We start from the raw sequence: 12,683 nt of genomic DNA on the forward strand, positions 1-12,683 counted from the left end.
TTTTATAGTTTTAAATTTTTTTAAGGTTAGTAAGAAATATTAATGCGAAACATACTCAAAAGAAAATACTGATATTGATTAATGATAGATGTGAGTAACGTCAAAATAACTTAAGTGAAAAAAATATAGCTAACGTCCGCTTAGTGAGACTGATACGAGAGTGAAACACGTTGGAATAAATTCTTTTTCGTTTCATAATATAACTAGGAAAGTAAAGCGCGCTCATAAGGGCGGTGTTTATCTTCAGAAGAAGGAAGTAACTAAATTTGAAGCTTCCGACGAGAGACGTTTATTACTATTATTTTTTATATTCTTCGCGTCAGCGAACTGCGGAACGTTATTGAGTCTTGACGAGGAAGATGAAGAGGTGGAGAGTAGAGGAGAGAAGGAGGGAGAGATAGAGAGAGAGAGAGCCGTAGGCGCTAAAAATATTTGAAGGTTTATAAAGCAGAAGCGGGAAAAAGAGAAAACAGCGGAGAGGAGAGTGCAAACGTGACATGAAATCAAACGGAGAGAAATAGCACGAAAAAGGTTTTTTAATACAGCGAAAAACTCAGAAGACAGCAGGTAGCCTATATGTCAGCGGAAACTACACTTCTCTGCACATTTTCTTCGAGCACAAAGAGGAATACACGAGAGATTCTCGCCATCGTAATCATCTCTACGTCAAACCAAGGCTGGGAATAACTAAAATTATTGGTTAACCTAAGTCATTTTACAATTATTTTCATCAAATATTAAATTTTTTAAAGTTAATAAATTATAGAACAAAATTATATTTTTAAAATGAAAAATAAAAAAAAATAATATTTTATCCATTAGCTTTTACGGACAAAAATTTTGAAATTTTTTTTAAATGTATCATGCAAAAAATAAGTTTTTAAAATAAATACTTTTTCAAGCTTGAAGCTTAGAACCAATTTGTACTTGGATTTAATTTAGTCTAACAATCTAGGCTTCAAATGCTCGTAATTATATTTAAAACAACTGTATTTAAATTCAAGCAAATTTTAAGGAACAAAATATTCCTTTTTGATCATTTATGTTTTGATTTTAAATCAACATAGTCTACATACAATTCCGAAAATCAATGGGATAGAGAAAATGCCTTATGTGAATAACATAAATATTACAGGACTATACATTAAGATATGGATGGTATTCCAATTATACTTGGGTTATTTAGATATTTATTGCCAGGCACACAGTTATCACGAGTTTCAGAATTAAAGTCATCTTAGCTTGATAAATGAATTAAGTTAGTAACAGATTACGACTAAGTTAAAATACTTTAAATTAAAAAATAATGGACTTGATAATTTGTTCAAGAAGTTTCAAGTATCCATCTCATGGATGTCCTTGCTTATTGTTTTGAAAATATGTTTATTTAAATACACACTACTTCACAAAATAGTTTACATATCCTAAAGTCTTAGGAAAAATTATCTTAACAATCACAATTAAATTCAATCTCTTGCCTATTGATAATTTATCGAAAAAACAAGGTGTACATTTTTGTTACGAGCCTTTTCCAGGAGGCTATTCAGAATTTTGGAAGTCTGTTATGATAATTTCATCGTGCGACTCAAAAAATTTGTTTATGTAAACGAATTTCCTCTCCCCCATACACAACGAAAAAATTACGATATATGGGTTGGCCACTACATTAAGGAATCGCATTTAATATAAGTCGAACAATGAATGGTCTATGGAGATTATTGTTGTACCTACCATATAAATTATGTAGATAGATAGGAACGTGTCTATGCCGTATAGGATAATTATGAGCTACATAATTTAACTGATTTTCCCGTCGATACACACTCGATATTCCAGCTCATACGCCTAACAGTTTAAAGACATGATATGCATCTGAATGCGTTGGGGCCAGACTCGGAGGAACCTGCGGAAGCACAGATCTCCCGGCTACTCAGGGGGGATTGCCACTCAGGCGAGCGATCTGTCGGACGTCTCGGGGAGCAGTCGGCTCGTCGCGACAAATAGTCCCGCCGTCGGGAGGGATCACTCCGCCGCGTTCCTCCGCTCTCACCGGCGGAGCGGCATCCGAGGCCCCATTAGACCGGGAATGTCTGCCGGCGCATTTCACCGCGGACCTGGCGGTGGGGGGGAGTTCTTCGGCATAATGAGGGGATTACGCGGAGCCGTCGCGCTAAGTTATCAAGTCCCCCTCCCCCCGCAAACAGCCGCTTCCCTCCGGTGACAGGACCATCTCGGCCGCAGTTCCGCAACCACGTCTGTGCGCACCAACCACTCCCGTCGAGATGCACATTTCTTGATGTAAGCTTTTGGACATACGCCATTGCTAAACACCTTTTCTGTAGAAGAAAACTAAAAAAAAAAATAAAATTACCCAAAAGACAAAAAACACAAATTAAGCAAAAAATTGCTGTTGTCAAGAGGATATAAACACCACATAATATTCCATAACAAGAAAATGGTCAACAAACCAAGAAAAACAAAGAAAAATGGACTGAGAGAACGAAAAAAAACCCCACAAATGATGACAGCACAAAAATATTGAATCCAAAAAAAAAAAATTCAGGTTTACAGTTGGAACGAGACAAAAACACGACAAAACGAAAAGACAAAACAAACACTTAGCTTAGCAATGGCGTGTGTCCAAAAGCTTACATCAAGTCATGCACTCCCATTGCACAAATCTTTCAAAGATAATATGAGATGGACATTGTTTGTGCTTATTCTGTTTTTTTCTTGAAACTTAGGCAATAAACATTACCAAGCTATAGAAACAAAAAAAAAGTACCTAAAGTTAAAAATCGTGTTTGTAAGTAACTAAATTAAAAGTTAAGTTATGAATAAGTACACGTGGATACAGTATGTCCAAAAAAATAACATTTACTGTACAGTAAAATATCATTCAACCTCTATCAAAGTATGTTTAAGCTATCTTAACGTGAGTTTTCATCTGACGATCCTGAATGAGTCCGCGCGAATGTGGCTGTGGTTAGAGTCACAAGGACATCGCGGATTTGTTCGGCAGCAAGGCAGTTTTGAAGCAAATGTGAACTGGCCTTATTTAAGAGAGATAGCTTCACAGTTCTCTCAACACGCCCCGGTCGACCTTGAACGAGCGAATGAAGAGTTGACCCGACCATGTGCAACCAGGTATCGACCCATGAACTCACCAATCGGCTTCAGTATGAACAGTAAAGTAGCGTCCAACCTGAAGCGGAAATAATCTTGGAAATTCTTTTGGCCGTTGCTAAATAATTCCTATTTACCACTTGATGTCAAGTTATATATTTTATGTATTTTTAACTAACGGAATAAAGACATTTTTTTGGTCAAAAGCAAAATAAAACAAGCTTTTTCCGCATAAAAAAGGAACTAAATAACTATAGCCTTTTCTCATCACGTGTAAAAAAAAAGCTTCACTCTCATTTCAATATACACTAAAAAGAACTGGAAAATGTTACTTGCTCGATGACCTATGGTTTAGAATCCACTTATTGCCTCATGTTAGAGCTAAAGTTTTTGATTATTGGTTGATGTTGAGGCGTATTGAAGAGGCTACTTTTAATGCGGCCGTTCCTTCAGACCGCCGCCTACCCGGGCACACACGGTGTGCACAACTTCAGGAAAGACCACGTGATTTGACGATATCCGAGTGGGATCTGTTTAAGAAACGTATTTAAAAATTCGTTTTTTTCAAACATTCCAATCCTTCAGTGGCCACTAAGTAACAAAAATGTATCGTCGGTTTACTTCTAAAACCTCGTAACTCCATTTCAGTCAATTTTACAGGAGAACTTATGAGATTTTGGATCACTGTTTCGACTGACAAAGATACGAGGTTTAATAATTTGTGAATAGAAAAGAGACTAAGTAGAGTTGACTTAAGAGGTTTTATCAGCATGTGCACTATGAAAAAAAAAAAAATGCACCAAACACATCCGGAATATAAAACTGGGAAAATCTGGACTCACGAGGTTTTAGAAGTAAGCTGACGGTGTGCAAGCAACAGAACGCGATGACAAGCTGTGAGTGGAACATGCCAATATGAAACGCAGCAAGCCAACACGGCGCGCAAGCCAGCCGTCGCAGCAGCTCGCGAGGTCTCGCAAGGGCCTGATCAGGTCGGACGAGCAGGTAACCGCGAGAGACGCGCCCCTGTCAGCCGCGGCGACACAGCGGCGGCGTCAACACCCTCGCCGCTGATTACCTGCCACCTCGAGGCGGGCGACCCGGCGAGACGCGCCCCTGTTAGCCGCGGTATAAAACCCCGCGGGCGATCCGCCGAGGTCGTCACTCGACGAGCATCTCCCGACGAACAAGTGTCCAGGTCTGCCGCAGAGGTGAGTCCCGAGTCCCCGAGCCGGCAGGAGCGACTCTTGGTCGACGGCGACTATGGTGGCCTCGCCTGGCCTTCGCACGTCTGAGTCCAGTGGTACCATCCGTGGCGGGGTTGCACTAGGGAATGACTCTTGGTCGACGGCGACTGGGGTGGCCTCGCCTGAGTCGCTGCGGTCCAGTGGCACCATCCGTGGCAGGGTTGCACCAGGGAACGTTCCCCAAGTGGGAATCTTGGGCGAACGTAGCCGCGAGACGTTGGGTTTTCCTCCGCGCACTCCCGTTTACCTCACACATTCATCAGTCATCATTAGAGCCCGGAAAAAATTCGCGGTTTCGATGGCCTTCAGGATAGACTGCACAATCTACTGTACACTTGGGCAAATAACGCAAGTTCATCGGCTGCCGACTTGTAAGTCATCTCAGCTGATTTGTCCGTGATTCGATCCTTCTCTGGTTGCATGTTTATAACTGGTTGAGATTTTTCAAGATGAACAGCAAGCCAATAGCAAAATCTTATAAAAAGTATATGTGTTTGAATTCTAGCCTATCGCCGAAAGAATCTGCAAATTTTTTCCGGCCTCTAGTTATAATTAGGGGCAGGCATTTTTCGCGAAAAGATATGAATGCATATTAGACTGAAGCAAGGTATACCCGCGCCTGTGGTTTCTTCCTCGTTATTGGTGGCGGTCTGCGAGAGAAGTCGTTGCCCTATTTTGACCGCGACACTCAGGACTCGTTTACTTCCGCACTGAATCACTGTTATCGGTGTTGTTACAATAGATATGTACCTGGGAGAAACTCACCCAATCACGAAACACAGTCGGTGCTACGGTGTTTTAACTTTCATCTAGTATCGAAATCTTTTTGGCGAAATCTGCGTGCCCCTAGTTATCATTAGACTTTGAAATCTGTACACTGTTAAAAATTTTCACCTTCAATTTACCAAGAACACTAGTTACAAATTATTTGAGGATCTTCGTAAATTTACAGACACTGATTTCATTTACTTTGAACACGAATCCCAGAGAACATTTTTGGCATATAAACAAAACATCCAGAATCTTTTTTACTCTAAAGAAAGAACGCTCTTCTTTTGTTGACGTATTGTTTAACTTTGTTTAGGACGAAACATACAACTCGTAAAGTCGAAATACGGCGTAGTTTCTACGAAGGCTCTGTTATTTGAAATTACGAAGATTTCTTCGTTTATTTGAGTTATATTCATCGTAAAAAAAAGTCCGTAAATTTACTGTAATTGTTAATTGTGTAGGATTCCCAGGTGGCAGAGGATTTAAGTTCATCATTCCCATTTCTCATAGTTCAGAATTTTCAACCACAAGTGCCTCCTCCCCCCGTTCATCCCATGGGATTTACGTCCATGTCTGCCGTGCCTCATCCACATCTGTCTTCCTCATCGTCCCTAGTGACCCCGATGTCAACGAGACGTTTGTTCTATCCATTCATTGAAACACGTGACCGGTTACCTCGAGGCTTAGCTGGAACCTCCTCGACTACATGTGTCCCCGCCGCATGCACCAGCTCTCCGTGTGTGCCAGAGTGAGGCGGTGTCCATCTCGAGCGACACTTCATCGTCCCTCACAGAGTCTCGCCTGGGAGTCAGTTGTACCGCGAGGTTACAGCCAGAGGTGAAGGTCAGTCGCGGGGAGATTTGCCTGTTTGATAGGCTTCTACATGCCATGTTCATATCTTCTACCAGTCTATCTTAAGGTCCCCACACAAGATCAGTCAGTCCAAACTGTCAGTTCGAGCTTATTTGTCGGAACTTATCAGTCGGAACTGTCGTGCGTGTGCAACGACGGTGGACTGATCAGTCGGAGGTAATGGACTGACGAACTGATGGATTTCCATCAAATAGGACTTTGGACTCGAGATCCCTCAGTCCGAACTGCCATGTGTGGAAACAGCGTCTCGTCTGTCCAAACTGCCAGTCAAAACAATCCATTCCATCAGCCGAGTTTCATGGCGGAATTTTTTAGTTTGATACTCAATGGCTGCTTTGCTATTTTGTTTTCCTTTTTTTAAAACAAACTAAAAGTGCAACTACAATTGCAACATCCAAAATTTCTTCCAAATTTTATGTTGAAACGATACATCCAACAGCAGCAGCAACCACAAGACGTCCATCTAACAGTTCGGACTGTTCGTTTCAAACTGGGAGCTGGAATGATCGTGTGTGGGAACTCTTATTGGCCCTTATTTACTAGAGAAGCTCAGCTCAGCCAACGAGGAAAAAAATATTGCATACAAAACATTCGTTATTCATTGAGACCTGCAAAATTAGCGCTATTATTTGGCGACAGTCTAGACTGCGAATGTTCTTACTCAGAATTACCCTTGTAACTGGAGCATAAGTTCTCTGAATCTCCTTGAAGCCAATGACCAACAAATAAAAATCGTCATACTGAATCATGTGCCACCAGATGAGAAGGTTAAATTAACACATGAGGTTTGCTTGCTTACTCAACCTTTTTTATGTTCTAGCCTGTCACAAAAAAATAAAGCCAATTCAACAAGTCTGAAGTGATTCACGTGAAAATAACTATGTGAAGGAAAAAAAATGCTTCCAATCAGAAGAATAAGAGATTATCATCGATCGCAGGAAATCTCGTCTCAAAACCTTTCTCGAGGATGATAGGTTTGGGAGAGGCATGTATTTTTCACGATATATTTGATCTGTCATTAGACTGCAATAAGGTATGTTTACACTTGCGATTGTTCCCTTGTGATTGGCGGTCGGCTGCGAGAGCCGCACAAATCAGTGCGCGTTTGCTTCAGCACTGACTGCTGTGATTGGTGTGCTGACAGTACCTGAAGTAAACACAGCCAACCACGAAACACAGACAATGCTACAAAGTTTTAAAACTCAGTTGGCCTTAACATATGTTAGCAAGTTCAAACTCGTACTGAAAGCGTATCACATGTTCACCTTCCGCCCCTCGAAGTCTCGCATCCCCAGTCTTGCCAGATCGAATGCTACGTTGCCAATCTCATTACTTAATTTACACACCTCGTATAGAAGATCGTTATTTCTGTACAAATTTCCTAATAACTGGTTTTCTGTCATTCGTATACAGTAAATTTAAAACAAAACTACATTTTGAGCCAGTATGAATATATCAATTTTATTTTTTAATGTTACTCGTTTCGAATTTTACCCACCTAAACGGTGATCATAACATCTAAGATCGATGCGGTCGCAATTGCAAGCACGAAGCAACGTTGCCGCGAATTCTATTCGCTCTCGAGCGTGTTGCCGACTGCTCCATGAGGTGCTCTCTCGCCCGCGCAGTAGCGCGGTGCCCTCATGTCCAAATTCAAGTTGAACACAGATGTACTTCCATCTTTACTTGTCTTGGTTGAGTATACTAAGGTAATTTGTGCATGAAAAATTTTCGTGCTATGCAAATAATGTTAGCCAGTCAAAAAGATCCCTGACATGATTTTTTTCAAGCACCTGCGCACTGTTTGTAATGCCGCCAGTCAACATCAATGTTAAATCTATGATCACCGCCAAGAGGTATACCAGACAGACTACCACATATCTGTACTACAGTCGCTGCCTCTGTTGCAGATACACCCGAGCCACTGCACACTGATGGTAATCCTGCTGGTCTCTCTTATATCGAGAACATGGTCATTGCCATAAAGTAGTCCAGACAGTCTATCTCATGATCTTTAAGTGCTCACCAGCATAAGATATTTCTGCCAGTATTCTTCATGACTGTTGCACATGTACTCGAACCAATGTGCACTACTGGTAGTCCTGCTGAGCTATCTTGTTCAGAGTCATGGTTATCGTCATTTAGGAGTCCTGACAGGCTACCCGTGTCAGGACTATTGTCACTGCCGCTGTGGCAGATGCACCCAAGCCACTGCGCACTGCTGTTAGTGCTTCTGGGATATCTTGTTCAGAGTCATGGTCATCATCATGAAGGAATCCTGACAGGCTACCCGTGTCAGGACCATTGTCACTGCCGCTGTTGCAGATGAACCCAAGTCACTGCGCGCTGCTGTTAGTGCTTCTGGGATATCTTGTTCAGAGTCATGGTTATCGTCATTTAGGAGTCCTGACAGGCTACCCGTGTCAGGACTATTGTCACTGCCGCTGTGGCAGATGCACCCAAGCCACTGCGCACTGCTGTTAGTGCTTCTGGGATATCTTGTTCAGAGTCATGGTCATCATCATGAAGGAATCCTGACAGGCTACCCGTGTCAGGACCATTGTCACTGCCGCTGTTGCAGATGCACCCAAGTCACTGCGCACTGCTGTTAGTGCTTCTGGGATATCTTGTTCAGAGTCATGGTCATCATCATGAAGGAATCCTGACAGGCTACCCGTGTCAGGACCATTGTCACTGCCGCTGTGGCAGATGCACCCAAGCCACTGCGCACTGCTGTTAGTGCTTCTGGGATATCTTGTTCAGAGTCATGGTTATCGTCATTTAGGAGTCCTGACAGGCTACCCGTGTCAGGACTATTGTCACTGCCGCTGTGGCAGATGCACCCAAGACACTGCGCACTGCTGTTAGTGCTTCTGGGATATCTTGTTCAGAGTCATGGTCATCATCATGAAGGAATCCTGACAGGCTACCCGTGTCAGGACCATTGTCACTGCCGCTGTTGCAGATGCACCCAAGTCACTGCGCACTGCTGTTAGTGCTGCTGGTCTCGGCGGCTGCTGGCACTCGCAACCCGTCCAACGTGCGACTCCAGGCCTGCGGACCCAACCTCACGCAACTCCTGAGCACAGTTTGCGGCGGCAACTACTACCGACCAAACAAGAAGTCGCAGGAAGGTAAGTGATCAAGTATCACTACGAAGGCCCTTGAATTGTAACACGGTACATGCAAGAACACTGGTCCAAATTTACACTACATCAATCCTTGTCACCTATTACCAGCTAACACCAAATTAAATCATTTTATGAATTTACAATACACTACATAGGCTAAAAATTTAGGTTCATGGTTTAGGGACAAGCTAAAAATGTTTGCAACTATATACGAGTTAGCTCCACGCTAAAAACTTTGAGCAAAAAATAACCCTCTATGAGCTATTCCCTTCCTGCTCCAATGTTTTGATTTCGGCAGCTCAATCATTGAGAAGAAGGAAATGATCTGACCGTGAAAGCGTCAGTCATATTGAACCAAAGAAAAGATATATAAAATTTTTTAACGAGAAAGTTGACTCCAATATGGATATAAATTCTTCGTTCCGCAAACCCTTCAATTTCATTACAGCACAGTGTACCTTTGAGTGTAAAACTTTAAGAGTTGAATTTTGAGTAAGCTGCAATCACCTTGCCGTGGCATTTATTCCTTATCACGGTGGCACTCAACCCATGACCCATCACATACATTTAGCAAGCTATTTCTATGGTAATTGGTCCTTCTCTACGTAACTACGCCTCACTCTTAAGATGGTAGCTTCTTTTGAAGAAAATATATCCCCTATCGGTAGGGACCGGAAAAATTCGCGGTTTCGATGGCTTTCAGGATAGACTGCACATTCCTCTGTACACTCGGGAAAATAACGCAAGTTCATTGGCTGCCGACTTGTAAGTCGTCTCAGCTGGTTCGTCTGTGATTCGATCCTTCTTTGGTGGAGGGTTTTCAATTGGTTGAGATTCGTCCAGATTAACAGTAGGCCAATAGCAAATTCATCTCAAAGGTATATGTATTGGAATTTTATCCCATCGCCGAATGAATCCGCGAATTTTTCCGGTCTCTACCTATGGGAAATGGTAGTTGTATTGTAACATTGGGCTCTCAGGAGTGTTCGATGCCACGGTTGCAGGCTCGCCGGCCGACGACGGCTCCTTGCTGTGGTCGCTGATCGGCGCCCAGGACTCCGAGGACCGCCTCATACAGCCGTTCCCTCGAGGTCCTCTCCGCAGGGTGACCCGCCAGGTCGGCGGAGTGGCCAGCGAGTGCTGCTACAAGTCGTGCACTCTGCGGGAGCTCTCCGAGTACTGCGCCGACTAATGCCTCGCTCTAATGGGACTCTGCTTGAGCTTTACAAGTACTGCGCCAACTAATGCCTCACTCTAATGGGACTCTGCTTGAGCTTTACAAGTACTGCGCCGACTAATGCCTCACTCTAATGGGACACTTATTGAGCTTTACAAGTACTGCGATGACTAATGCCTCACTCTAATGGGACTCTGCTTGAGCTTTACAAGTACTGCGCCGACTAATGCCTCACTCTAATGGGACTCTGCTTGAGCTTTACAAGTACTGCACTGACTAATGCCTCACTCTAATGGGACTCTGCTTGAGCTTTACAAGTACTGCGCCGACTAATGCCTCACTCTAATGGGACTCTGATTGAGCTTTACAAGTACTGCGCTGACTAATGCCTCACTCTAATGGGACTCTTCTTGAGCTTTACAAGTACTGCGCCGACTAATGCCTCACTCTAATGGGACTCTGATTGAGCTTTACAAGTACTGCACTGACTAATGCCTCACTCTAATGGGACTCTGCTTGAACTTTACAAGTACTGCGCCGACTAATGCCTCACTCTAATGGGACTCTGCTTGAGCTTTACAAGTACTGCGCCGACTAATGCCTCACTCTAATAGGACTCTGATTGAGCTTTACAAGTACTGCGCCGACTAATGCCTCACTCTAATGGGACTCTGATTGAGCTTTACAAGTACTGCACTGACTAATGCCTCACTCTAATGGGACTCTTCTTGAGCTTTACAAGTACTGCGCCGACTAATGCCTCACTCTAATGGGACTCTGATTGAGCTTTACAAGTACTGCACTGACTAATGCCTCACTCTAATGGGACTCTGCTTGAACTTTACAAGTACTGCGCCGACTAATGCCTCACTCTAATGGGACTCTGCTTGAGCTTTACAAGTACTGCGCCGACTAATGCCTCACTCTAATAGGACTCTGATTGAGCTTTACAAGTACTGCGCTGACTAATGCCTCGCTCTAATGGGACTCTTCTTGAGCTTTACAAGTACTGCGCCGACTAATGCCTCACTCTAATGGGACACTTATTGAGCTTTACAAGTACTGCGATGACTAATGCCTCACTCTAATGGGACTCTGCTTGAGCTTTACAAGTACTGCGCCGACTAATGCCTCACTCTAATGGGACTCTGCTTGAGCTTTACAAGTACTGCACTGACTAATGCCTCACTCTAATGGGACTCTTCTTGAGCTTTTTAAGTAATGCACTGTAAAGTTACAAAGAATTATTTTAAGATGCAACAAACAATAGACAATTATTTTTATGAAAATAATTTGAACCTTACCTTTCTATTTAGGCCCAACAAAATAAGGTTAATGTTCTGTAATTTAATTCATTAATTCGTAGTCTTGATTATTTTTAACTTTAAATGTAATTGGCTGTCAATAACTGGTAGATTATTACTACTTAAAAAATTTTCTTATATTGAAAATCCTTATTTGGTGAAAATTATTGTAATCCACCAGATTAAGTCATGATTCAGCAAAACTCGTTTCAAGCATATTAAATTATTCTTATACAAAAAACTTTGAAAATTTTTATTTAATCATACCTTATATCCTGTATACGCAACCCACGGGAAAAACTGGTTTACACAGTGTCTTCTCAGTTTTACCATAGCTATGCCCTTGCTTTCTTCTTATGCTTTTAGGCAAAGCAATTTGGGGGAGAAAATTTTTAATGATTAGTAGGAAATTAATAATGTTTACAATACATTTAAGCAATCTTGCGAATGTTTATAAGTTTCTGACATTTCTGGATGTACCTTGGATTTATTTTTGAAATGATAAACGATTTTACGATTAAATGGGGAAAAAAGATTCACATTTAATGCGTAAAAAATGTTTGTTCTTTAAAAAATTACTAATAACAGTAAGATTAGTAATAAAAAAGGCTCATGGCTGACTTCAATTGGAGAGTTTTAGAGACTTCTTCTCCGTTTAGCAGTCAGCGAATAAGCAAAAACTTGAAGAAAATGATTAACATTTTTGGAGACAAAATAATTAGCTACATGCATGTCAAGAAAACGCAAAGAAAGTATATTTTTAACGTAATGGCAAGGTTACATGATGATCAACATTACAATTTTTTATTTCCATATCATTCTTATACCACGATATAATTAATTTACCTGAATATTATATGAGTTGGTGTTCAGAGTTCAGAATTTTTCACACAGATAAAGTAAAGCAATTTGTGTAAGATGTGAGACCTTCATTTTGATATAAATAAATATTAAACTCGCACATATTCTTAAGGCTTAAACAAATAATGCTATACATTAACATAATTGATTATTTGCTAATGTTTAGAAATGGGAAGAGAGCAAATTAAGTTTC

General features: G+C 41.7%; 1 protein-coding gene across 1 annotated transcript; it reads left to right on the forward strand.

Moving 5' to 3' along the window:
- The first annotated feature begins 1,876 nt into the window (after positions 1–1,876).
- LOC134536489 (uncharacterized) lies at positions 1,877–11,870 on the forward strand. Its single transcript, XM_063376211.1, has 4 exons — positions 1,877–1,951; positions 4,053–4,337; positions 8,983–9,151; positions 10,153–11,870. Exons 1-4 carry the CDS (start codon positions 1,877–1,879, stop codon positions 10,338–10,340), a joined length of 717 nt encoding a protein of 238 aa, XP_063232281.1. The 3' UTR covers positions 10,341–11,870.
- Positions 11,871–12,683: the final 813 nt, after the last annotated feature.

Source organism: Bacillus rossius, chromosome 11, assembly GCF_032445375.1.
Source record: "Bacillus rossius redtenbacheri isolate Brsri chromosome 11, Brsri_v3, whole genome shotgun sequence".
Classification (NCBI taxonomy): domain Eukaryota; kingdom Metazoa; phylum Arthropoda; class Insecta; order Phasmatodea; family Bacillidae; genus Bacillus; species Bacillus rossius.

Excerpts from the sequence above, each read along its gene's own strand:
- LOC134536489 (XM_063376211.1), top strand. The coding sequence starts at position 1,877 with ATGCGTTGGGGCCAGACTCGGAGGAACCTGCGGAAGCACAGATCTCCC. Across the intron at positions 1,952-4,052 it reads CAGGGGGGATTGCCACTCAG|CAAGCCAACACGGCGCGCAA; the intron begins GCGAGCGATCTG and ends TATGAAACGCAG. Across the intron at positions 9,152-10,152 it reads AAACAAGAAGTCGCAGGAAG|GCTCGCCGGCCGACGACGGC; the intron begins GTAAGTGATCAA and ends CCACGGTTGCAG.